Source organism: Cervus elaphus, chromosome 15 (genome assembly GCF_910594005.1).
Source record: "Cervus elaphus chromosome 15, mCerEla1.1, whole genome shotgun sequence".
NCBI classification, from domain to species: domain Eukaryota; kingdom Metazoa; phylum Chordata; class Mammalia; order Artiodactyla; family Cervidae; genus Cervus; species Cervus elaphus.
In genome coordinates this window covers 86,510,559-86,537,426 of record NC_057829.1, presented here as the reverse complement: position 1 = coordinate 86,537,426, position 26,868 = coordinate 86,510,559, and the positions used below count along the sequence as shown (strand labels likewise).

The window sequence follows — 26,868 nt, the reverse complement described above, 5'->3', positions numbered from 1 at the left end:
CTCCTTTCCTCTACAGGAGAAAAAGAAATGTTAGGGACCTCCTATTATATAAACAATCGAATTCAACATTCCTTACCCCTGAGTTAGCTTCCCTGGTGTCTCAATTGGTAAAGAATCTGTCTGCAATGCAGGAGACCCAGATTCGATCCCTGCTTCAGGAAGATCCCCTGGAGAAAGGGCATGGCAACCCACTCCAGTATTCTTGCCTGAAGAATTCTATTGACAGAGCAGCCTGGTGGGCTATATAGTCCACAGGGTCGCAAAAGTCAAACACGACTTAGTGACTAACACTTCTGTTTCACCTCTGGGATGCTCTCATGGAAACAGGGAATAGAAGGCAGTGAGGAAGATGGGCAGGTTGGTTGGGTGGACATGGAGAAGGAGACAAAGGTCATCCGGTGTCCGTTGAACATATAGTTAGTTATACATCTTGGAAATCTTGATCTAGATCAACCTTGTCCCTGAGGAGCACAAGAAAAGTCAGAGAGAGAGAATACTATAGGGATGAAGTGAGGAAGACTGTTTCACCTCTGTCATGCTCTTCTTAATTGGATGAGCTTGCCATTATGAAAGCAGGTCTCCGTGGACCGTTCCCCCAGGGAAGCTCATTCATGGTCCCAGAGTGTTCAAGGAGCAAAAACATTGTCTTAAGAGCTTCTTCGTCTTCGAGGTGGCAGAAGTGGTGAGGGTGTCTGGGCCAGGGGAGAGCCCCCAGCAGGGAGGACGGGGGAGCATCTCATTGCCTGGCTCACACCCTTCAGTGCCCACAGAGCAGAAGGATTGACCTGTATTCCCCCACAGGAAGAGCCTCATCTGTAGACTCGGACCCGAGTCATTTTATCTTTCGTGTGTATGCTTTTTCTTTGACCTCTTTTAAGAAAAGGCATTGTAGAATTATTGTTTTGTTTTATAAAGCACTTGGAAGCACCTTATCAAGAAGCTGTGTCAAAACTGGCCACCTATGTTGGTCCACAATCATTTCTAATAAATATCTTTAAATAGCCCCAAAATGTAGACCTTAAAAATAGGATTCATAATGTTGCTATACATTATAATTATATGTTTGGATCAGGCAATTATGTACATTTCCAGTAATTATGTGATTAGTGATAATTACATTAGGTATGTAAATATACAATAGTCAACCAGACATGACTTAAAACTCTAGTATAAATGAATAGAATGAAGCAACATGGTACTCAGGTAAAGGATCAGGAGAGGAAGGGGGAGAATGGTCAAGTTGCAGCTTTGTTTGCGAAGGATAAATGTCCCCGGGATAAATGGTTCGAAGATATGTTTGGAGCAGCGGCCCCTCCCCTGGGATGCCCCCTGTCACTTAGGGATTGGGTTTGTAGAACTGCCCGCACTCAGGCCCCCACTTACTGCAGATGAAAACCGGGTTCAGCGTTGTTATTATTTTTCAGTTGTCTCTCATCTATGAAATGCAGACCCAAGCTACTCTCTGCGTTTGTTGATGTACTCTCACCAGGCCTGGCAGACTTTTTTTAAACTCCCCACATTTCTAAAAGCAGCGTGTTAGGGCTGCTTCCATTTTGGGGTTTGGGTGTGGTGACTTTAGTCCATGGCCGGGTGTGGCTGTTGATCAGCGTCTGGGTATTGTCTTGTGACTGCTGCTCCGCCTCTCACCCCCACCACGACGGGTCACGCTCCCCGCCGAGGTGGGCAGCACCTGTCTCTGGGGTTTGGGGTCACACCTCCTAGGCCTGAGCCGCCTGCCTCATCTTCCCAGCCTGCTTTGCCCTGGGTGTGTTTCATTTTGGTCAGTGGCACCTTTGAAGGAAGAGTGTCTGCTCCAGGCCCAGTGAACTCCTCCCAGGAAGCAGGGTTCCCACACGTCAGGCCAGGCCTCCTTGGTCAGAGCAGGCCTGAGGACAGTAGGGTTGCCTGGCTTTGCAAGGCTGGAGGCCTGCAGACGGGGCCCCCTACAAACTTGGAGCATCTTGTCCCACACAGCTCAACCTGATCACCAGTGTCTGGGACAACCCTGCTACCAGCACCCCAAGATACAGGGCTCTGCTGCCTGCCTCCCACCCTCTGATTCCTTTTACAAATGACACGTTTGGGTGGAGTAAGACTTCCTCCCAAAAGACATGTGGGAGTAAGTCCCAACTGACTTACACTCATTGCATCAAACCATTACTATTTGATGAGCATCCTGGACATTGGTTGATTCCCTGGTTCCAGAGCGCAGGCAGACTCTCGGTCTCCCCAGAGGCTTTCTGAGATGCCGGTTCTCCTTCAGGTCTGGGCTGGAACCTGGCTCAGGGGTGGCGGCAGCAGGGCTGTGCAGCGGCCGGGGGAGCATTCTGGACATGGCCACGGGCCTGCTCACCACCGGCTCCACACTGCCTGTGTTCCTTGCACGGGCATCAGAGGGCCTGGAACATCCACCAGCTTGCTTCCTGGGTTCTGGTTGGAGAGATGTATGTGCCTGGAGGGGGCTTCCCTGTGGACTCAGTGGTAAAGAATTCACCTGGCAAGCAGGAGAGGCAGGTTCAATCCCTGGGTCAGAAAGATCCCCTGGAGGAGGGGATGGCAACCCACTAGGGTATTGTTGCCTGGAGCATCCCATGGACAGAGGAGCCTGACGGGCTGCAGTCCATGGGGTGGCAAGAGAGTTGGACACAAGTTAGCGATTAAACAATGACAGCAATGTGCCTAGAGGGTGTCCCCTTCTGGTCCGCACCCTGCAGGGAGTGAAGCGAGTGTGATGGTGGTCAGTCCTCTCTTGCCTGCAGAAGGTTCTTTATGGCCCTTCCTCTTACCCGAGAGCCCGGTCTCACGTGGGAGCAGCCGGGACAGCTGGGTCCCCGCCGGCAGGCTCAGGTGCTGCGAGCAGTCGAATTCCTCTGCCACCTTCGTTTGATGCCCACTGTGCCCGGGGCCTTGCAAGTGAGGGACTGCGCTTGCTTTAGCTTGGACCTGGGCTCGGAGAGCAGGGCACCGTCGGTCACAGCTCCTGGTGATCATGTGCACCTCTGTCCTATTTCCCCATCACAACATACTCTCCTTGAGAGCAAAGACTGTTGCCACAAAGTCTTGTTTCTCATGCAGAGTCTTGTTCTACGGGTTCATTTTTACAACCTGTGTGTGTCCAGCCAGCGAGCACGTGACGAAGGGAGGAAGGGCATGTCTGGAGGGAGGGGCCGCTGTCACCTTCCCAAGGAAACCAGGGGATGTCTCTGTTTCCAGGGGATTGCAGATGGATGTGATCGTGTATGATGTGTTCTCACCTCGAGAGCTGGCAGGTTTCTTTGGACTGGGAACACGTGACAGAGGGGGATTGAGGACGCTTCTTGGAGGTGGGTTATTTGAGCTGGAGCCAGGCAGGTGGAGAGGATTTGGAGATGATCAGCCAAGGGGGCGTGAACCCACTCCTGATAAAACCAATGAGGAGGAGACGTAACACGGGAGTGTGTCGGGGTGAGGGTCGCGGCGTCGAGATGAGTGGGCGTCACCTGAGACCCTGGGATGTACTTTGCAGGAACGGCTGTTATTGGAGGATTTTATGGAGAGGAAGGAGGCAGAGTTCTCTGAGCACCTACAGACCTTGTGTCAGGGATCCAGCCAGGTCTTTCCAAGTAGATTCTGCCCCGTGCTTTTCGCAGGCCCTGCATGTGAGGTGCGGTCCCAGCTCATGTTTCCTGCTTAACTGGCACAGCCAAAATATGCCATAAAAGAGACTTTTTAATCCCATAACCTGTGGGAGTCAAGTCTTAATTTTCATAACATGGCTCTCGTTAAGCTGTATCATCATCTAGTTGAGAAATTGAGTCAGGAGCCATGCCCAAGCCTCAGTTTTCATTTAAATGGCTAAATCGTAAGTTGCGGGCAACCTGGGACTGGTCAGCGGGCAGCTGATTTGTTTGCAAGGCTCCACCTCGGGTCCTGGGTTTTCTCTGGAGAGTTGTGCTGATGACAAAGCCTCCAGCTCCAGGTTGGGAGGCAGGAGCCCAGAGCCTGCCTCCAGGGGCCTCTGGGGCTGCGTCCATCCTGGGATGACCGAGACGTCTGGTCGGTTCTGCTCATTTTGTCTCTGTACTTTGTCACTTCGACGAAGGCGGTCTTAAAGCCCTGCCAGACCCTGTTTGCTGTTTTTCTAGTGTATATGAGGTTTATTTCCCCCTCTCTGATTTAGATTAGTCAAGTCAGTCGCTTTGGTAGGGGATACTTTGGAGACAGAAAGAAAGAAAAAAAAAACTTTTAAAGACAGCTGTTTTTAAACATATATTTTCAAACATGTGACAGAAACAAGCAACAACCCAACACAGCCTGTACACATTTAAAAAGTAGGAAGTGGGATGTCACAGGCCTATTTTTAGCTGTCGCTGCCGGAAACAAGTGTGACCCGCTAACCCCTGCAGTGCCCGTGGGAGACATGGGGGCAAGGGCAATGCTGTGGCCTCTTTCTGGCCAACAGCAGGCGCAGGGAAGCGTCTCCGGGGACTTCTGATTTCCACCTTGGCTTTCAGAGCTGCCTTGGGCTCCTGGCCCCAAGGACTGGAGAACCAGGAGATGGGGGAAAAAGTCACTCAGTTGTTTCCAACTCTTTGCAACCCCATGGATTGTAGTCCGCCAGGCTACTCTGTCCATGGGGTTTCCCAGACAAGAATACGAGAATGGGTTGCCATTTCGTCTTCCAGGGGAATCCTCCCGACCCAGGAATGAAAACCTGGGTGTCCTGCATTACAGATGGGTTCTTGGCCATCTGAGCCACCAAGGGAGTCCCAGGAGATGGAAAGCCCAGGCTAGTGCTGGTCCAGCACAGGGACGAAGGCCAGCCAAGGTGACCGATGCTCCAGAGTCTCCTCCCGAGAAAGGAGTGAGCATCCCTTGAGGCCAGTTCGGCAGAAACAGCACAGCTCTCAGGGGGACTGCCCAACCCAGCGAGCTTCATGCAAATCCAGTCTTTAGATTCACACAGTCCACCATATACCTGAAATTTTTTTAAAGGCATGAAGGGACTTCACTGGTGGCCCAGTAGTTAAGAATCTGCCTTGCAATGCATGGGATGTAGTTCAATCCCTGGTTGGGGAACTGAGTAAGATCCCACATGTCAAGGGACAACTAACTTAGTCCCTGCACCACAGCTGGAGAAGCGGGCATGCCACAGTGAAGGATCCCGCATGATGCAACTAAGACTGACAGCAGCCAAATAGATAAACAAATTTAAAAAAAGAAAAATGTGAGGACTATACCCAGAGCAGTACTTCTGTTTCCCATTCTTTTCAGGCAGTTTCCCAAGTCATTGTGTTGATGAAAGCAGAAAACACTTGTAGGAGATCTGTCCGAGGACTGCTCCGTGGAGGGGATCGTTGGTCGTCCCTCTGCTTGTCCGCCTCCGTTTTTTCCCTGCTCTTCTGCACTGTCTAAATCATCTCAATTTTCAGGTCTCTACAGTTTCCAGCTGATGCCTTACGTTGCATAGGGAATTGAAGCCTTGGCTCTGGGGGAATGTCGTGTATAATGTGGAGGTTCCCATTCAGATGATGCTGCAGGGTCAGCTTTCTTTTGGGTTTGTTTTGTCTGCAGGAGGATTTGGCTTGCCTGATTCTTCTCACTTTTCAGAAGATGGCTTTTTCCTTTATGCAATTTTCTGTAGTGAGAGATTCTTTGCAGGATTAAAAATGAAGTCTGCAAGACTTAGTAATCTTTCAGAAATTGGTCCCGTCTCACTTTATTTAGTTAACATGAGATTTTTTTCAGAAAAATCCCCCCTTGCAGTCTAAAGACTGCAGAGAGTTTTGTTGTTGTTGTTTAATCTTCCAGGGTGTTCAGAAAAGTGCAAGTCCAGTTACAGGTGTTTTTACCTAACACAGGAAAACATCTGTCATAATATTTGGCAGGTTGCAGAGCTGAGGCTGCGTGAGTTTGGGTGGCTTCCAAGCAGAATGGGTCAGAAATTGATGGAGACAAATCTGGGCCTCCTCATTCTGGGGCGTAGCGTGAAGCCTCCCTGAAGCTCTCCTGCCCACTGCTGACCTGCTCCTGGCATTACACCTTCGCACCTAATAAACCAGGGCTGTGGAGCACGTGTGGTCCTAGGTGGTCCTGCCGAAGTAGAGGACCCAACCGAAGACCAGTTATTTGTAAGCTGGGTGAGTTACCGCCAGCCACCCCACTGCAAAAAGATTTGGTACAAAGCTCATATATGTGTCTCTGAAGGGAGTGACTGCACCACAAGTAGAGTTTTGCAGCATCAACACCACGTTCATGTTTGTTAAGTTTTTCTTTACGACAGGAAGGAAGGGAAAGGAAACAGTGAGATGGCATAATATTGATGCCTTGGGCTGGTGCAGTCCGTTCGCTGAAGGCTGGGGGCCCTGGCTCTGACAGGGGCCCACTGCACCTTGTTTCAAGGAGCTGGAGCAATCATCTGTTCAGGAATTACTGTTGGATACTCAAGTGGCTGATTTTTGTAAGTGATGCATATTATATTTGGGGTTTGGGGAAACCTTAAGAAAATAACAGGATTACTTTGTTAAAGAGGTTCCCCTTTTGCCGTTTCAGCAGGGCTGTTAGTTTCCCCAGGTCGACACAGGGAATTCCAGAAAGCAGGGCGCTGGCTCTTGGAGTTTGACCTGGGTCCTGTGCATCTTGGTACCCAACTTCTCCATCCCCACATCTGGGGGATGGGCGAACACCCAGAGCAAGGCCTGGTGCAGACGTTGAACACATGTTGAGGCCCCTGTAATGAGGATCCTGGAAGAAAAACATGATGTCAACGCTGCCCTGTTTATGGTTACACTGAAGGGTCACCAGGACCATTGCAACCCTTCTCACTCAGCCAGCCAGTGTCCTCTGACCAGTGGGGGAAGGATGGAGGTGGCAGGGGCGACAGTGGCAGTGGGGGGCGGGGACCCCCGCTGGGAGGCCACAAAGGCCCCTCTTGGCCAAAAGAGCCAAGACTGGGAGAAGGGGGTGACAGGTTTGGGTGGGCTGGGGCTGCCCGAGGTCCTCAGGTTAGCATCCTTTCCGGGGTGAGGATGTGTCCTGTTAGATACAGCAGGCCCGTTTTCACAGTTCCGTGTCCTTGCGGTCCTTCTTACCATGAAACCGCCCCACGCTTCCCTGCCCTCTCCTTTCCGGAGGGAAGGACGTTCCAAAGAGAAGACCTGCGGAAATTGGGCTCGCCTGCCCCGCAGAGCTGGGAGACGATCTGCTGCATCCAGATAGTGCTGTTTCCGTTTAGTTTGGGGCTCTAACGTTTTCCTGTCCTTTTTGATGTATCTTCGAAGTGAACACATCCTCGGGCTGTTGGCGAGATGTGTAAATATTGTCTTGTGTGTGGCCAGGCCCGTTGTCTCTGTCTCCCCTGCCCAGGCCTTTGAGCCCATGACGGTGAGTGTGCCAGAAGAGAAATGAGAAAAATTGGCGCCAGCAGGCTGCTTTCATAGATGGAAACCCAGCATTTTACAGTGTGGCTTTTTCTTTTTTTTTTCCCCCTCTCTGTCATGCATCCTAAGAGGTGGAGGGGATTGGGGGAGGATCACAATTGCTTTGCCATCTGCCAGGGCTTTTTCCCAGTTAACTTGAGGCCTTACTGGCATTTTGGTCAGAAGTGGTGTTTAAGTCACAGCCTGGGGTCCCAGGGCTGTGCCCCCAGGCAGTGCTTTTGGCTCAGTTCCTCTGTAGTCAGTCAGGCTTTTCCCAGAGTTTTGGCTTTGGGGGACCAAGCCCTGTTTGGGGAGTCATGTTGGTTTCAACAGAGCTTGTCCCAAAGTTTAATAAGTACTGGTCAGGACGAGGGGGCGCTGCCCTCGTGTTTCCCTCTGTCTCCAGTTTCTGCACAGGAATTTGCACTCACTTTCCTTCTCTCTTATGTTTTCAGTATTTCTCATTCCAAAAAAAATTTTTTTTTAACTGGTAATTATCTTTAGAGATTCTAATGGAATCTTCAGTTAAGGTACATTGGGTGAAGACTAAACCTTGTTAAGTTTAATGGCTGCAAATATGTATATTGTCTCGTTTTTATATGTTTTGACTACACACAGCCCTTGTAAGCATGGGATTCCCAGCTTTCGGTTTCACTGTGAATTCTGTGTCTTGGAACCTACAGTTGGAGGACCCTGGTTCCGTCTGTGGTGGCACTTCCCAGGGCCCTGTCTGTACGTTTGAGGAAATGTTTTAATGCTCTTCTGTGGGGCTTTCCTGCATGCAGGTAACTGCCATTCTCTGCGTTAATATACCTCATGTCCCTGGTGGGCTCCGTAAAATCTTAATCCATGGGAATATGGGAGATGATCCAAGAGATCTGAGCCAGGCCAAGCCTGCTAGAATTAATGCTTCCTTTGCAAACAGATTTAAAGGCAAACATGCCTCAGACGCAGCCTCCCCCCTCCCGGCTCTGCTTCATAACATTGGGGTTTAGTCGCTGACCTCTGTTGCCCTCTTAAAATGTTCAATTCTAGGCTACACGCGTGGGCTGTATTTCTGTCGCTGTGGTTTTTCCAGGCAGTATGAAAGGGTCTGTGTTGTGTGAGAATACGGGAAAGAATCCATTTGGGCTTAAGCAATGTTAATAACTCGTTTGATTTGTAACCAGAGTCATCTCGGAGCCAGATTTCAATATTGGCAAAGCGTCGGGTGGCAGACCTGGCCCATCTCTCTGGCACCTCCTGCTCTAGAACTACGCGTGAGGCTTTTTCTTTCTTATCCCGCCCGCCTGTTCACATTTAATTTGTTCTTAGCCGTATGCAATGGATTAACATTTCATCAGGGTGGATTAAGATTGCATCGACATTAAAGCAGTCTTTTTCTATTTTCCTCCTGTCACTTTTAGGTGATCCTGATCTGGGCGGGTGGGGGGGCGCACCTTCAGGAGGGGGAGGCAGGCTCATCCAAAAAGTGCCCTGGTGAGGACGGGGGAGATAAGCCAGGGTTTCAGCGTGAAAAGAATTCCCAGTTGCAGGTCGGGAGGCCTGGATGGAGCCCGCAGCCGGTTTCATCGGTCTAACGAGATGTCACATGGAACAAAAGCTTTAGGGGTTTTATTTAGCTCCTAATCGGCAGGCTGAGAGAGCAGAGGTCCATGTGAGTGCTCCAGCCAGGAAGGGGGGCGGGGGTGCCCGGCTGGCTGGCTGCAGCCTCCTTTCTGGGACTGAGCGGTAAAGAAAAGACCTCTGGTGCTACCGTTGGAGAGTGAGGCAAAGTTACCGTGAGTGTTTTGTCTACTAAGGTTTCGGAGAATTAATAATTCAGTCCGTACTTTGAAATCGAAAACCCCCAGTTGGTCCTTCTTGCCATCTCGGAAGGGTTAGAATACAGCCAGGTCTGGTTTGGATGCATGTAATTGAAGATTTATAAAGAAAGCCTTCCTCCTCTGCCTCTGGCCGCAGTCTTTTTTTTTTTTTCCTTTTCCAATGCCGGTTCCCAGCAGGCATATAAATATTGGTCGATCTCAGAGCTGGGATGCAGCCGGGTGGTACGAGGGCCCCTGGGAGGTCGCTGAGGCTCCCGGGAGGAGAAGCTCTCTGACGGACGGAGGCGGAGAGGGCCCTTGGTACCCTGGGCTGCGGGATGTCGCTATGCCCGGGGCAGCTGAGCCCTGCCTCTACCGGGAGGCCTTCTACAGCACGGCGGCCGGAAGGAAGAGCTCCGTCCCCGACTTCGCCTTTTACGACAGCAGACAGGCGGTGATGTCGGCCCGTGGGGCCCTGCTGCCGGGAGATTACTACAGTGACCCGGCTGGAGCCGCCCGGGCGCCCGGTGAGCCTCCACACCATCGCCACCCGGGAGCTGGCCAGCCGCTGCCCGGTTACGGAGCGCCGGGCAGCAGGATGACGTGGGAGCCAGTGGCAGGCCGGGGCCCTGTCCTGCAGGACACCGGTCACCTGTACCGGGACCCTGGAGGTAAAATGATCCCCCAGGGGCAGCGATCACACAGCAGGGCCGCTTCGCCCGTGCGGTATGTCGGGGAGCCGGCCGACAGCAGGTACGGGGCAGAGGCGCCCGCTTACCCCACCAGTCAGGTCTACAACGATGCGAGCGAGAGGCCGGTGGATTCCGCCACCTCCAGGCAGGCGGCACCCACGTGCCTGGTTGTGGAACCGGGAGCGGCAGCTGCCTCTGGGATCGGCATGGGGACCGCCCCTGGCGCCCCACCCCGAGGCTACGGGCCGGCCCGCGAAGGCGTTCACCCCAGGATGGCTTACGAGAGGTGTGAAGCCGACCCGCCCGCCTTCCAGGGGCCTGGGGGCAGCAAGAGGAGCGTGATGCCGGAGTTCCTGGCCCTCCTGCGGGCGGAAGGCGTGGCGGAGGCCACGCTGGTGGCCCTGTTACAACAAGGCTTCGACTCCCCGGCGGTCCTGGCCACCATGGAGGACGCGGACATCAAGTGCGTGGCGCCCAACCTGGGCCAGGCCCGCGTGCTGAGCCGCCTGGCCAGCGGCTGCCGGACGGAGATGCAGCTGCGCAGGCAGGGCCGGGGGGCGTCCCTGCCCCGCACGCGCTCCAGCAGCTTCAGCCACCGCAGCGAGCTCCAGGGCGACCCGGCCAGCCTGGGCGCCGCAATCCTGCAGCCCCAGCCCCAAGCGGGGCCCCTGCAGACGGCGTCCCCTCGGGCTGCAGACCCTGCTCACCGCCGCCCCTCCAGCGCACCTTCCCAGCACCTCCTGGAGACCGCCGCTACCTACTCTGCCCCCGGGGTAGGCGCCCAAGCCGCCCACTTCCCGTCCAACTCGGGGTACAGCTCCCCGACCCCTTGCGCCCTGACCGCGCGCCTGGGCCCCGCATACCCGCTGCAGGCTGGCGTGCCCTTGACTCACCCGGGCCCCAGGACTGCCTACTCGACGGCGTACACGGTACCAATGGAACTGCTGAAACGGGAGCGGGGCGCGGCGGCCTCCCCCGTGCCCAGCCCCCACGGCAGCCCCCAGCTCCTGCGGAAGCCTGGCGCACCCCTGGAGCCCCCTGCCCTGCCGCCAGCCAGCCAGAGCCTCCACACGCCTCACTCGCCCTACCAGAAGGTGGCCCGGCGGACAGGGGCCCCCATCATCGTGTCCACCATGCTGGCCCCGGAACCAAGTAATTCACCCCTCCTTGCCTTTTCCTCGCGGGGGACATTGAGGGGACGGACGGTGGGGCCCGAGGTCTGAACTCGGGACAGCGGGCCCGTTGGGTTCCTGTTGCTCTCCGGCCAGACCTGGAGAGACCAACCCACCCCCAACTCAGACCCACGTATACACCCCCTCATCCAAACAGGGCACCCCAGCCAGCTGGCCAACACACAGGAGGGTTCTCCTGGGTGAAACTGGTGTGTGTGGTTTGGGCTGACCCCCTGAGAATGGCATTACCTTCATTTTTCTCCGGTTGAGCTCAAGCTGATTTGTGGGTTTCCCTTTATGGGGAGGAAGCACAACTGTTTATGAGGGGGGAAAAAAAAACAGAAATCATTCAGAACTGGATGCAGCCCTCAGCTCACGGGCAGTGGCATTTTCTCCAGCTCACGTTCAGTGGCTTTGGAAAAGGCTGGGTGTTTGTCCAGCGTCTCCCCGTACAGTGGGCAGCGTTCACTTGCCATCAGAAGTGCTTTCCCGTGTGGAAACGCCCCTCTGAAGGGTCTACACAGTATCAGAGGTAGGGTTAATCACTGGTGAGCTAAAAACGGGTGTGCTTCCAGACTTGTGTGTTAAACAAAGATGTTGAAATCCGTTAGAACTCCCTGTTTCAAAAACAGACTCAGTCTCGCATGTTGGAAAACACAGTTGGGGATTCTGCTTGCTTGTAGGGAAGAATGTATTTCCATGTGGAGGAAAGAGAGAATGATCCTAGCTCGTTTTCATCACAAGCCAAGTGGAATTGAGTGTGTGTGTGTGTCCCTGGGCACCTGGATAGAGTTCCAGGTGGACACCCTGAGAGCCACACTTCAGAATTGTCATTTCGACCCTAGAATCCTTACTGACCATTTAAGCTGTAAATCAACTTTCTTCTTTTCTTTCCCTGTTGCCCTCAACATAGTTTAGGAAACTGCATCTTTTTTCAATGACTTTTTTTATTTTAATGAATTACTAGCATTATAGGGTGGATATAGTGGGATGAGAATTGTGGTAAAAGTGAGAGACCTTTTTGAAAATACCTCTTAAATAGCTGTGGATGGGGCCTGGGAGCCTAATGTGATAGCCCTGAGATAAGCATTAGGTTTATCTGCTGTGTTGGTGAAGCTGGTGATGGTTAGGCTACTTGTAGACTGAAGTGGGACTGTTGCTTTACAAGTTGACCTTCACACTTGTTTCTTTCTTATTTCCAGACAAGCACTGGTTGAATTTCTCTGTTGTCTCCCTCTATACATTCTAGTTTTGCCTCGTGTATAGATTTTCTTTTTCAGTCCTATCATAAAATTTATTTGACTTTTTAAAATCGGTGTGTGGCAGGAGAAAAGTCAGATAATGTTTCCCAGGGCCTGCGTCTTCCCCCTCACCGTCAAACATTCTTTCTTTGCAACCAACTAATTTGCATGGCGATGACATTTGTTGCTTCAGTAATTTCATCTGATAATGGCTGGGCTTGCAAAGCGGATCTGAAAACATATTCCTTAATTATGTGTTGCTAAGCAACGGGAGGGTTTGGTCATAATCACAGAAAGATTATCTGCATGCTGAAGTCCTGGAAAGGTTTTGCTGAAGGAGGACCTGTTAAATTGCCTTCTTTTCTTCTTTTCATTTCTGTTTATTTTGCACTGCCTTCTAACAAAAACAGTCGCTGTTATTTGGGGACGGGGCTAGGGATCTTATTTAAGTTGTTTGGAGTGCGATTGTTAACACGTGGTTTTGCAGACCTGGGGATATTGATTTTTGTTTCATTTGCATGGCAGCAAGCCTGTGCCAAGAAGCCTGCAGTCGGAAGTCTGCCAGGAAATAAATTTCTCTGTCAGATGATCTGTCCCGTAGCAGTGTTTCCTCTCATTCCTTCTCGAATGTTGACTGTGTCATCATGGCCCTCCCCCAAAAGCGGTGTGTCAAGGACGGGGAGTGGGGTGGGGGTAGGCGCTTGGCTGGCCCCGGGAGCGTTGAGCCTGGATACGAGACATTTTGTGAGGCAGGTTTCCTAAAGGCAATAGCAGATCTGTTGGAGCCTGCAGTGCTACGCCAGGTGGTCACTCTGCCCCCCGGGGGAGGATAACACTGACGTTTCAGGGATGCACCGCAGACCTCAGGTCCGGAAACCTGATGCTCACGGGGGCAGCCCCACCGCCCTGAGCTGAAACGGGAGCCGGCGATCTTTCAATCCAGATCCCGCCGCCTCAGTCCTTTGCGGCACAACCAGCATGAATAAATCTTCATTCTGGTTTTCGTCTAATTCACACATTTGCTTCTGATCTGGCGGGGCAGGGGTGCCGGGAGGAGGCCTCTCTCCTCTCTCCCTCCGGGGTGGTGATCCGAATGCTTGCAGTGGGTGGCTTGTTTCTGAGCACTTGGTTTTGTTTTATGTGCTTTGGGTATTTTCATCTTTTTCATCTTTTGTATGTTTTTCCAAGTGACTTTCCCTTTGCAGTTATTACAAAGTATTGGCTATATTCCCCGTGTTGTACGGCACATCCCTGAGTACATATTTTAATTGGTATTTGCTTTTCTCCGTCCGTGTACTACCTGCTCCATCTTGGTTGGCTTTGTTGGTATAAATAACTGGCTCCTGTGGATTGGGCAGTGGAGGGTGGCCAGGTGAGGACAGGCCCCCAGAGCAGCCCCCAGCTCCTGTGATGCGGGATTACTGGGGCTACGTGTCAGACCCACGTGAGTGGCGGTACCTGCTTCTGCTGCTGTTTACACGCTGACCTGCTCGACTGGGGCACAGGCCGCGGAACCTTCTGGCAGTGGCCGTCACCCAGCGCTGCCCCCTCCCCCGTCTCACGTGGCATTGACTGCAGCCAAGGATTTGCTGTCGCCCGAGCCCTCCCTGAGCTGGTGCAGCCGGACGCATCGCGTAAACAGCAGCTCCGCAGCCATCTTCACGGGTTTGTCCCCCTGAACACAGCCACGCATGTGGGCTGCAGGGGCCACAGAGCCTCCAGTGTGAGAAGCACAGCCCCAGCCCGACCTTTTTCTGGCCCCTTTTGGTTTTCGTCCAGGCATTTTTCTAGATAGAGCTCAATTGATGAAGTGCATCTGTAATCCCCATCTAGTTCCTGGGGACACTGCCCAGAGACCCTTCAGGACAGGACAGGGGTGTCTGCAGCCCGTTTACACGGGGGCCATGGGGGAGGCTGGTGGTGTCGCAGTGTTAGGTCAACAGGAACTGGTTACTCTTGCTTCACTGCTCACGTCGTAGCAGTGGTCTCTAGCACCGTAGGCTTGCATGCCGGGTCCCCTGGGTGGGAAGTCCCACTGGATCTGAGTAGAGGTTTGTTCTTGTCCAGCCCTCGCACACCTGGTGACTCCTCCCATGCCCCTGCCTTTGTTTGAAGCTCCCTCTGCACAGGAAGATCTGTGCTGGAGAGTGGGGTCCAAATGATTCACTGGTTCTGAGAGTGATGATCCGGAAACCATCAGCCTGGAGAGGGGTGCCATGAGACCCCCAAAGACATCCCCCACCAAGCCAGCTGATCACACCCACTCCCCAACCTCAAAGCAGAGCTGGACCAGGAAGGGTGGGCTCAGCCAGCCCCCCTTATGTCCATACTTGGGGACTGGGTGTGGGGACCGAGCCTGGGAGCTAGCTGGCCCTGCAGAGAGCAGTGGGATGCTGACCCCGGCTCTTCGATTGTTAAGACCCTACATCCTAACCCCAGGAGATGTGTGAAGGGAGCAGGCCTCTTTGGGCTGTGGGCCAGGGAGGGTTCCTGAGCCCAGAGCCCTGGCTGAGCAGGGCAGGGCCAGAGCTCGGGGCTGGATCCCTCAGCACTGCCCCAGCCCGCTCTGTGTTCCAGACCTGGGGTCAGGTGTTGGGCACTGAGACAAGGGTGCACCCCAGCCTGGGCTTCTGGGGCATTCCCACCACCGCCCACCCAGTTAGTAAATAAAAGACAGTCACCATAATGCGATCAGGACGCACGTGGGGAGCCTGCAGCACTTGGAATGCATCGCTGAAGAGCCTGTGCGCTAGCAGGGGGCGCTGAGCGCAGGGCTCTGACTCCAGGATGACCGTCAGACTGCAGCCGTGGTGGTCAGGCCGAGGGAGAGGTCACTGTGCAGACCAGCGTGAGGGCGGTTGTGTGTGTGTCAGTATTTGCAGCCCCTTGAAGGCTGTTAAGGTCCTGGCTGCTGCCTGGGGCTCCCTGGGGCATCGCCAGGCTTTCCTTGGAGGTGGAAGCTGCTGATCAGCTTCCATGATCAGGAAATCCTAGCCTCAGTTCAGCTGGAAGGGGGTTCGTCCAAAGCCCTTCTTTTCCCCAGCAGTCACTTCCGAATCGATCTCTCGGGAAGGAGCTGTGTGCTTTGAAGGTGCTGGCAGGCCATTCCAAGGAGAACACTGACACAAGTCCCAGGTCAGTGAAATCAACAGGCTTTGTTTTGCTTTTGTATTTGGTAGGTGTTTGGGGCTGGCAGAAGGAAAGATGGAGAAGGCAATGGCAGCCACTCCAGTCCTCGTGCCTGGAGAAGCCCATGGACGGAGGAGCCTGGTGGGCTGCAGTCTGTGGGGTCGCAAAGAGTCGGACACGACTGAGTGACTTCGCTTTGAGACTTTTGGGGGGGCTGGCCACTTGCACCTGGGTTGAGAGTCCCAGCTCCCCCTTTGGTTCACTCTTCTTCCTCCCGCAGGGTGCCCCATCAGCCAGGCCTGCTCTGGTCATTGTCATTGTCCTGGGCCACTTCCCAGGCCGGAGGTGGGAGTCTGGCCATGGGGCATTCGGCTCAGAGACTGGCCTTATCCCGAGCTCTCTGTCCTTCAGAATGGCCCACTCTGACTTCTCGGGTGTGGACTGAGTCCTTCTGTCCATGGAGGACGGCATCTAGGTGAGCTATGGCCTGGCGGTGTTCCAGTTGCTGTCCACGCAGGGGGCAGAGGGCGATGCTGCCAGGCCTGGGTGAGGATGAGCTGAACGGGCCTTTCAGAGAACCAAGTCTCTGGACACTTCTGTCAATTCATCTCTTCTGCGGCGTTCCACTCCCAGCTCTGTCAGCCCTGACCCACCCCACGCCCCACCAGGGGTGTATATCCGTGATAGTATGAAGTGTGGTGTCTGTGGGGACTTGGGCTTTGGGTTTTTTGTGGTTTTTTTTAAACATTTATTTTATTTGGCTGCAGCATGTGGGATCTTAGTTCCCTGACCAGGGATCAAACCCATGCCCCCTGCATTGGGAGCACTGGGCCACCAGGGAGATCCCATGTGGGGACGTGGGAGTGGACTGTCTAATATGCTCCATCCAATAAGGGGTGGGGGGAGCGGGCCCCTGGCTGCTTGAAGGGCTCTGAGGTCCTTGTTTAATAGCTTTTTAACCTGGCATGCTTGGGGACACAGAGAACGTGATTAATGAAGTTATTCTTGCTGCGCTTTCCTGCCATTCAGTTTAAAGGGATCGATCCGTGTTCTCACAGGGGAAGGTGGGGCCAGATCTATGGCTGGACACCAGCCAGCTCTGCCCGCGTTCCCGTCACCAGGCCCTCTTTTGTGGCCTAGGCTGCCCCGCACAGGGTGGCCGAGCCTCCTCGTCTCAGGCATTTTCTCTTCCAGTTCTGGAAAGGAGGTCTGAGTAAAAAGAGTAGGGCCCGTGCACCAGAACCACTGCCTTCAGGAAGCAGCCTGTCGCATGTGGCTCTGGTCTGCAGATAACAGTTTTGTGTGTTAGCATCTCTTTCCAACCCCCAACTCCTCTCTGCAACTTGGAGAAGTGGGAGTCTCGTCCAGAGCAGCAGTTAGACTTTGCCAGGGACATGAGCCCCAAGACGGGGCGAGCCGTGGTGAGTTTATCTGCCCGAGAAGAGAAAGCCAGCACACCCCCTCACCACGTTACTTCCTCACGTGACCTTTGCCCTTGAGTGTCCAGTGTCCACACAGGGCTTCTCCAGTTCACGTTCTTCTGGGTGGACCTGGGTAGGCCAGGAAGCAAAACCCAGAGTCCTCACTGGCTTTTGGTACCAGACACCTGATCGGCAAACATTTTCTCCCATCGTGCAGTTGCCTTGCCACTCACTCTCTTGATACCTTGAAGCACAGAAGGCTTCATTTTGATAAAGTCCAGTTTATTTCTTTCCCCTCTGGTTGCTTGTGGGTTTGGTGTCAACATCCAAGGTCATGAAGCTTTGTGCCTGTGTTTTCTTCCTAAAAAGTCTGGAGTGTTAGCTCTTCCATTTAAGTCCTTGAAGCATGCTGAGTTGACTTGAATATAGAGGGAGGTGGGGGTTCCTCTGCGTTATTTTGCTGGTGCATACCCGGTTGTCCAAGCACCATTTCTACTTTATTTATCCTATTGTTTACTTTTGGCCGTGCTGGGTCTTCGTCGCTGTCTGCGGGCTTTTCCCTGGTGCGGGGATGGGGGCTGCTCTCTCGTGGTGGTGTGCGAGCTTCTCATCACGCTGGCTTCTCTTGCTGTGGCGCGTGGGCCTCGGGCGTTGTGGCTCCTTGGCTCAGTAGCTGTGACACACAGGCTTAGTTGCTCCATGGCGTGTGGGATCTTCCTGGATCAGGAATCGAACCCACGTCTCCTGCATTGGCAGGTGGAGCCTTTACCATCGTGCTACCAGGGAAGCCCCAAGCACCATTTTTTAAACGAGAAAAATCAACATACCTTAACATGGAAGATTTTCAGGTGTTTGGAACCTATTTTTTTTGTCCCCACGATTATACAAGGCAAGAATTCTAAAGCCATTTCATAGGTTCTTTGCTGGTACATGGGGTTATTTTTTTTTTAGTTTATGAAAGGGAAATAATGCTTTCACCCATAACATAGCCCACATTAGCAACATAGAACCTACATGTACTTAATGTACTGCTTTTAGGTGTGTTTCACCCTCCTCTGAAGCTGGCTTATACACAAAGGACGTTTTTAGTTGTTTTTCATGTAAAGGGGGAAAAAACAAGACTGTTGACTTCTCCTTGCTCCCTCTTGCTCAAGGAACAGGAAGGGACAGCTTTAACAGGGACAATTTAACAGGCAGTTAAATTTAGCCCAACGGTGGTGCTCAGCGTCTGAACAAAACTCCCTTTGCCAAATTGTTAGGAGAGCATAAAATCAAACCTGTAAACACTTGTCCCCACCGAGGGCTGGGTGACTCCTGGGGATGTGTTTTCCCAAGCTCAGTTGAGAATTGATCCCAGGAAGGGTTTGCAGATGTGAGCGGAACAACTGTTTAACCATGGGAGAGCTAGGTGAGAAAGCCCTGGTGCTGAGTTTGTCCTCGCGAGCGAGGTCTCTGGATGGGCCGGGAGGGGAGTCGGGGCTCTATGTCTGACGCCTGTGAAGTGCTGGCGAGGCCCGTGGGGAGCGAATCATCCCAATACTGACTTGATCAGAACTCATAGCCCCCTGCAGGGCTCAGGGGGCCCTCCTGGTCCCACGTTCCCCTGATAGACCTCTTGCCCTCTCCAGGACTGGGGTCAGAGAAGCCAGCTCTGAGTGCCTCCCGGACCTACCCAGCCCATCATTGCCACCCTCCTGCAGCATCTGAGCGCAGTGATCGCATCTGATTGCCAGGAAGACGCTCGACAATTTCCCCTTTTAAAATGAAAAATCTGAGGCTCAGAGAGGCTTGATTCTTCCCCAGGTTGCACAGCAGGACAAGGACCTTGGGCCAGCCTGTCTGACTCCGCCTGTGGTTGGTCACTGTGTCAGGAGGAAGCACCCGTCACAGCGCGGGAATTCAGTAGCACTGTGAACTGGGGTACGGGAACTCCCACCCAGTGCTGGAAGCCAGGGTCCACGCCAGCAAGAGGTGGTCAGGAGGGTGATTCTGGAGCATGAGCCCCAAGGTGCTATGAGGTTCACCTCCCCAGGTGCGACATTGAGGGCAAGTTGGGGCCCCCCCTCCCCAGCCTTCTGGGGACCCCGTCACGTGGACGGGCCCGGGCTTTGGACAGCAGAAGCTCGGTGCTGAGTGGCTCCCAGGGCACCTGCAGGCTCTTGCCTGTTCCCTGCTGGTGCCCCGCAAGCTGCTCTGGGACCCGCACATCTCTGCTGCTGAGCCAAGCCCCTCTCCTCCGTACTGTGCTCCCTTCCAGGGGAGTCACCGAAATTAATTCTTCGGCGTGATTAAATGGAGTGTCAAATGTTCCATGGTCCTAAGAGGATTTAAGCTTGGCTCTCAGAGGGCTCTGACACACACACACAAGGGTAAAATTGAGTAGATGGAGAAATAATAGGGGCAGGAGAAGATGAAGCTGGAGGGTAAGGCCAGAACTCAGAGAGGACTCCCCATGGTCCTGTGCCCAAAGGACAGGAAAGGATTGCATGCTGAGCTTCCTAGCCACCACAGTAAAGAGGGAAATGAGATCGCTGTAAGGTTCACGTTGTGCGTAAGATGGGACCACCGAGTCCATCGCTCCAAAGCACCTTTCTCTGAGCAATCGAGGGCTGAATTTCTGCTGCCCTCCACCACATGTCCAAAGAAGTCAGCACTGGCTCGATCTGTGCGGCGTCCTCTCCCCAGCCTGCCCCAGCCTGCACCCTCCCATTGACAGGCTGTCCTGCCTTGTGACTGCTTCCTGCCTCTCTAAAACTGCAGACAAAATCTGTCCCAGGGCCTCGTCCAGTCGAAAATGCTGAGCTCACAGGCGCAGGTTTGGGGCCTGGCTGGGCTGCTTCGGTGGCTGGCTTCCTCCCCAGGGTGTCCGCTGCTTCCTTCATCCAGCCCTCGGTTGGCATCGCCAAGGGGAAGGGGCGGTTCTGCTCGTTTGAGGGGGTGCTCTGCCTGGGGCTGGGGTGGGGTGAATGTTGTCGTCAGCAGCCCGGCCCGGGCCTGTCCCTTCCCCTCCAGCCACAGTCCTTACAACCTCCCCTCTTCACCCCACCGGCTTCCCTGCTGGAGAGCTTTCTGTGAGATGCTTTTTATTTGAAGGGATAAATATGGCTTTGTGATGGGTTCTAGTGTTTTCCTGTGAACTGGGCTTTGAGCCTGGATTGCTTAAGACATCATTAAGTTTTAAGAAAAAAATTATAGCGGAAAAGAGCAGGGTGGGGACGTCCAGCCAGCTGTCGCACTTGGGAAAATGAACTTCCTGGCTGCTCTGGGGCCCGAGGGCAGCTCGCTTGGCCTCCAGCCCACCGGACAACAAGCCTGTGAAAGGATGCTTAAGAATCACTTTCCTTTCGGGTTTTAGAGCCCCGTGAAAAACTGCAATAAACTGAAAGCCTTGTCCCTGTTCTGTCTCCTTCCTTGCCTTAGTGGCTGCCACGGCTAAGAAGCAGGGCGGTGTTTTGTTTTTATGGGCCCTCGGCTCAGGCAGTGCAGTTAGAAAAATAAGCCCGAGTCTGCCAGGCTCTTCCAGGGACCTTTAGGGAGAAGGGCACGTTGTCTGTCCCTCAGGGGCCCTGGTGAAGCCAGTCCTTCTGATCAGAGGGGACGAGTCAACCACAGGGGCAGCGACCCGGGCGGGCAGCACCCCTAGGCAGCCCTGCCCTCCTCGTGGTGTGTCCGCTGTGACCCCTGACCTTGACTGGGGGGCTCGCAGAGCCGGCTTGTTCCACTGCTGTTTCCTGTGCTTTGGGAGGAGTGGCCCTTCCGGAATCGAGAAGACTGGGGTGTCCTCGGCCTGGTGGGGACCCCTCTGAGGGTCTTCCTGCCCCCGGGGTCCCGGCAGCCCCACGCGAGCCCGTCAGAGGCGGGCGGCGCTCGGGCTGGGGCATGGGTGCGCAGCGCTTGCCTCTGCCAGACTCCTGGCACCTGTCGGTTCTTTTCTCATCTTTACTTCACTTGTGTTTCTCTCTTGTGTCATGGCTATGGGCACATTTTTAGACCTTGAGAAATACTCAAGTGAAATATACAGTGAGTGGCTTCCACGGGCGGTCCCCGCCCCATGCCGTGGGCAGAGCCTTCCTAGAAGTCTCCACGGCTCAGGGGCTCAGCCCCCAGCCAAGAGGAGACCACCAACCTGGGCTATTCGGCTTCCCCCGCCCGGGGTTGAGGCTCCAGGCAGGGTGGGACAAGGAGTGGGCGACGGGTTCCTGAACACCCCAGCTTGTGATCCGGGACCAGAGAGTGGCAGCTGGCACCACGCAGGGGAGCAGCCCCTGGATGCCCACCTCTCAGCCAGCGCCCACCTCCTGCTGCGGGAGCCCTGGTCCCGGGGAAGGGAAGCCAGGCCCTGAGCGAGGAGCGGTGGGTGAGCCCGGCTGCTGAGACACGTGGCGTGAGTTCACCGGGGTCACTGTCACTTGTGGCCTGGGAGCCCCTTTTGTCCTTGAGAAGGTCCCCCTGTGGGCGCATCTCCTTGACAGAGGCTTGGAGGAGCTGCCATCAGGAAGGGGGGGGGGCGGCCTTCGGACCCGTGGCATCCCCCACACTAAGAGCAGGGGCTCCAGAGGCTCCCACAGACGCCGTTGATTGAAAAGGAGGTGTGGCGTGTATATGCTCCCAGCCTGAAGGGGCAACTGAGGTCATCCCCGCCCCAGGCGTAAGCTACCCGGTCACTTGCCCCTCCAGGGACTCTTCCCCCATGTTGGGGGCACCTGGACTGGGAGCCAGTGGGTCCTCGCACCCGGAGACCTGCTGTTCCCCAAGCCCAGAGCCTGCAGCCCTGCCCCCACGCCACATCCCGGACACTGCGGGACCACCCACGTGAGACTGAGCCTTCAGGGGACAAACAGACCATTAGATCATTTGACCGAAGTCAGAAGCAGAGCCGCACGTCCTTGGCTGCTTCAGACGTGTTTCTTGGCGGCGGGTTTGCTCCTCGGTGGCGCTCAGAGTGGTTTCCTCTGGACCAGTCAGCTGGGAGGGTCTCTTGTGCTCTAAGTGGGTGGTGTCTGCCCCTCCCCCACCGAAAGCAGTAGGTTCCCAGCAGAGCATCAGGTGCAGTTTCTGGGCGGTGGGGTTCACCAGGCCCACAGGAGGCTCCCTGGGGACTGGGGGGAACCCTGAAGACCTGGGGCATCTAGATGCCAGACAGCTTGCCCGGCCCGTGTGTGCGTGTCTAAGAAAGTGCAAAATGGGCCCGGGTTTGTTCTTCAGCTCTGTTGGGCAAAGCGGAAGTGTCTGTCACTTCTTTTTCTCAGCTACAGTTCCCCGGTGTGGTGTGGACGCTGCACAGTTCGGGCTGCCAGGACGGTTCACCCGGGTGGCTGTAAGGGGTCACTTAAAGCGCCAGCGGTGCTGGTCTTTCTGGAGGTGCAGAAGCTGGCTGCATTGGGTCTCAGTCGTGGCACACCGGACCTCGTTGTGTCCTGTGGGACCTTTGATTGTGGCACATGGACTCCCGAGTGTGTGGGCTTTGGTAGTCAGGGCGCGCGGGCTTGGCTGCTCCGTGGCATGTGGGATCTTAGTTCCCTGACCAGGGATCGAACCCATGTCCCCTGCAAGGTAGGTTCTTAACCACTGCACCCCCAGGGAAGTCCCAGGTTGTACTGTTTTTTAAACTAGATGGTGTGCTTCCCACAAGTCGAGACCTCTGCTTCCAGAAGCTACCCTTGTGTGCACCCTGGGTTCGCCTGTCTGCCCAGTGAGCCTTGGGCGGGGTGTGGGCAGTGGTGGAGGCCCTGGAGAGCCTGTGAGCCTCCAGCTTGCCAGCTCTCTGTCCAGCTGTTAACCTGAGCTAAGGCGAGATGGCCTGAGAGCGTCTCCCTCAGAGGCCATGACTCATTAAGATCCATGTTTTATTTAAGAAGCTAATCTACTTATAGGGCCACTCTGTAGCCATCTGGACCGAGCCTACAGCTACCTTTATAGAGATCACTAAAATCAGGACTGAGGAGTGTCTGCAAACCAGCTCCCCCCTGCATCATGGAGCACGCTCAGCCTTCTGGGGAGCCCCTTAGTGCGGTTCACCCCCAACAGCACCGCTCCTGAGGACTTGGAGGGCCAGATTCCCCATGCTTGTGGCTTTTCCAAAGCCAGGGCGCTGGTTACTATAGTGTATTCACAGCTGCGTAGAGGAACCTGGCTTTGGAAGACCAAGTGGCATCCAGGCTGCTGATGGTCTTTCAGGAAAAGGCTGTGTATGCAGTGACCACTGGGCTTCCTGCCTGCCCGATGGTACTGCTCATCCCAGGGCAACCTGTGGGCGGTGTCCACACAGGGATACTTCAGAGATGACTTGGGTTCTGTGCCCGACCACCCCAGTAAAGCATCACAAATAAAGCTAGTTCATGTTGGAATACAGTTGATTAACAATGTTGTGTTAGTTTCAGGGGTACATACCCATGGTTCAGTTATACATACCCATGTACCTATTCTTTTTCAAGTTCTTTTCCCATTCAGCTTATTGCACAATATCGAGCAGAGTTCCCGTGCTTTTCAGTAGGTCCTTGTTGGTTACCGTGTATGCGTGTCCATCCCAAACTCCCAATCTACACGGATTCTCTGGTTTCCCAGGGTGTTCCCTGGTGGCTTAGTCGATAAAGAATCCACCTGCAATGCAGGACACAGGGGTTCAGTCCCTGTGTTGGGAAGATCCCCTGGAGAAGGAAACGGCAACCCACTCTGTTTTCGAAGAAAAGAAAGAAGAAAGTGAAGTTGCTCAGTCGTGTCCGACTCTTTGCAACCCCGGGGACTGTAGCCCGCCAGGCTCCTCCATCCATGGGATTTTCCAGGCAAGAATACTGCTTGGGGCGCCTAACCTGGGGAAGTCCATCCTCCACAAGATCTCTTGCCTTGATCTGGCCTGGGGATGGCCTCCGGGGGTTCCTGCCGGTCAGAGGACACATGGGCTCTCTCTGCCTTGGCCTTGTCTTGCTGAAAACGTCGGTTTGCTGTCTCTGGGTGGCCGATCACCCCAGAACTTCTGGCTTGCAGGCAGCGGGGCTCTGCCGGAGGTGGATGGCCTGGGCACCCCTCCCCTCCTCAGCCTGGATGGCTGGACCCTGGACATGTGGTCCTGCCTCCCAGTGCTTCCCAGCTCATGGCTGGTCTGTTTCACTGTGAATTTGGAAGGCGTGGTGCCCACCCCAGAGGCCCAGCTTGGAATCGGTGCAGCAGCCCCTCTGTCACTCTGGGGGGTTCAGACTGAAGTTCAAGGCCAACCCACTTCCCGGGAGTGGGGATGTGGACTCCCCGTCTTGGGATTGAGGGGGAGCGACAGAGTTACCCTGGGATGGGGCGGGTGTCAGAGGCCACCGGGAACAGTACCAGGCACAGCTGAGGTCCTGCTGCAAGGAGTTGGGTGCAAACCCAGGCACCTGCAGCAGAGCCCAGCCCCACCCTGGGGGGCGGGTCTCTCCCCTTCCTCTCCAGAAGCCCCTCCCCGCCCCCAGCAGAACAGAGGCCCGTCCCAGAGTGACTGTGGAGGGCTGTGCCTCACTGGGGGGCCTTTGCATCCTTCCCCTGGGGCCTCCCTACGTCTCCCTACTTCTTTCCACACTCACAGTGGTGGTGTCACGTGTAGAACACTGACCTTCACTTTCCTAACCCAATCCAACAGGGGGCCTGGGTGCACTTGGCATGGCCGCAGATGTCAGCTAGCCTTGCAGGGCGGCCCACGGGGGTCAGCAGGGAGTCTGAGACCAAGACTGCTGGGATTGATTAGCCATGCCTGCCGTGAGCGCAGTGGTTGTGTATCTGCATTTGTTGTCCAGGTCTGCTTTCCTCTCCTTCAGCCCTGAGCACACGGCCATTCAGCTCCAGCCTGCATCGAATTGCAAGATGTTCCGATCTTGCTTGCCCTGTATTAGACGACTGGACTTCCACATCTAGGCCCAGATTGAAACTGATTTCGTGTTTCTGATTTTGTTTTCATTCTTATTTTATTTTTTGGCTGTGCCACATGGCTTGTGGCATCTTGGTTCCCCCACCTGGGATTGAACACTGGGTCCTCTCCCAGCAGTGGAATTGCAGAGTCCTAGCCACTGGACTGCCAGGGAATTCCCCCCTGTTCTGGATTTTGAAGTATCTTGAGGAAGGCTATTTCTCCTATAATTCAGATTCTCTGTGCATGTAGAGTTCCCTGAGGAAAGCATCCATGCCTGCATCCTCACTGGGTCCCTAGAACCAGGCCAGGCTCTCACATGGCAGAGCTTGGAGGTGAGGAATCAGGAAGGAGCGGGGATGGATTGGATCTGAAGGTCCACTTTGGCGACGGCAGCCAGAAGCCTGTGGACCAGTGTCCACTCCAGTAACTGCCCTTTGCTTCTGACACTGTGGTTCGAGCAGGTCCCAAAATTGCTCTCAGCCCTCAAGCTGTAGGTGCACCGTTCCTTGGTCATCGCCTCCATCCCAGGACATTCCTGCTCGGGATCCCGGGCCAGTGAGAAAGGGCTCACTGCCACTTGGGCCAGGTAGGGCGCAGGATGGAGGCTGAGTGCTGGATCGGGTGGTGTTGCAATGAAAAACTAGGCGTGAAAAGCAAGGCCGCCAAAGAAAAACTGGGTTCTCCGCCGTGCTGGGAGAGCATGTCTGCACTTGACCAAGTTTTCAAAATCAAACTGCAGCCTGGCCGCATCTCAGACAGGCCCGGAGAAAGCGGACGCGGCTTCCTGGGCCTGGGAGAGCTGCCCAGGGACACCGCAGAGAAAAGCACTTTTACCAAATGAAAAGGCAGATAGCAGTGTGGGAACAAAGATGAGATTTCCAAAAGTAACCGCACTCTTTTTTAACCTTAAAATAGCACCACACTTAGCAACACACATCGTTCTGCAAATCTCTGCCTTGCAGCCGCTCTCTGAACCCCCCGTCACCATCTCCTGTGGCCGTGGTCCCTCCCATGAAAGGCGAGGGGTGCTCGTGCAGGGCAGGCACCTTCCTGGGGTGTTGGGGACAGTCACTGCCTTCACTCGCTTTCCAGATCTGCTTTCTGGGTAAGCTCCAGCCAACTGAAGAACATTTGTTAACAGTGTAGAACAGTTTTCGTAACGTGGATAAACATGTTTACAAAGCAAGGGAGGCCCGCCCCCCACGAGGCTCCACAGCCTTCTTCCCCAGGCAGGAGGAGTCTGCTGCCCCAGGCCGCGGGTAGACAAGTAGACCCCTCGACATAGCCACGTTTCCAAGTTGAAAGCCGAATCTCGGATAAGGGCTCGTTTCTGTCCCAGGGTCAGCATCTGGTTCCTGCTTGGTCCCATGAATCAGGAGCTGCACCTCTGGGTCATGGAAATGCTGGCCTGTGAAACATGCTGCTTGTCAGACCTGCGGTCTGATTCTGGGTCTGGCCTTCTGAGGTTCGGAACTGATGAGCCCAGCCAAGAAGGATTGGGCTGTGCTGGGTTGCGGGATGTGGCCTTTTAATTGGGGAGCAGCTGCATTTAAGGGATGGAGGGGAGACGCGATCAGATCCTTGCAAATTGGTCTGTGCTACAGGGCTGCAGGTGTGGGCCTGACGTGTCCCTCCCCGCCCGCTGCAGACCTCTGGGCTCTGCGTGGCCACCTCTCCCCGTTCTCCCCAGGGCCACTTGCGCTTGAGGATGGGAGCTGCCCTCTACCTTCCGGGACCCATGGAGGTCCTGGGAGCCGATGACCAGCTTTGTTGATCGTCTCCCCATCCTCTTGATGAGTTGGGCAGAGCAGTGGGTTTTGTCTCGGGTCTTTCTGCGGCCCCGCACAGGTCTCCGTCGGCTAGCCTTTCCAGGTGCTTGCTCAGGTGTCAGCTGTCAAGACCAGTGGTACTGCGCAGAGAATCCCAGGCAGCAAGGGAGATCTTAGGATGGGCTTGGCATGCCTGGCAGGTCCTCTTCCCTCAGGGATCCCAGCCCCACCTGTGCGTCCTGTGGGGCCTCAAACGGCAGCCTCGCTGTACCTGCCCAACCCCGTCCGTGAGCAGAGAGGTGACCCTGCACAGGTGTGGCCGTTCACACACCGTGATCGTCATCCGTTATCCTGGCCAGCCTGGCT

General features: G+C 54.7%; 1 protein-coding gene across 5 annotated transcripts in view; it reads left to right on the top strand.

Annotated features, from left to right (window-relative positions):
• CTBP2 (C-terminal binding protein 2) overlaps positions 1-26,868 on the top strand; it is a 170,818-nt gene that overhangs the window by 125,895 nt on the left and 18,055 nt on the right. The window contains exon 1 of one of the 5 annotated variants that reach the window (XM_043926097.1): positions 9,369-11,046. The exons of the other annotated variants lie outside the window; for them this stretch is intronic. Within the exon in view, the coding sequence (XP_043782032.1) occupies positions 9,384-11,046 (1,663 nt within the window). The 5' untranslated portion in view covers positions 9,369-9,383. Of the gene's footprint in view, positions 1-9,368; positions 11,047-26,868 lie in introns of those variants that run through there. 5 annotated transcript variants of the gene reach the window in all.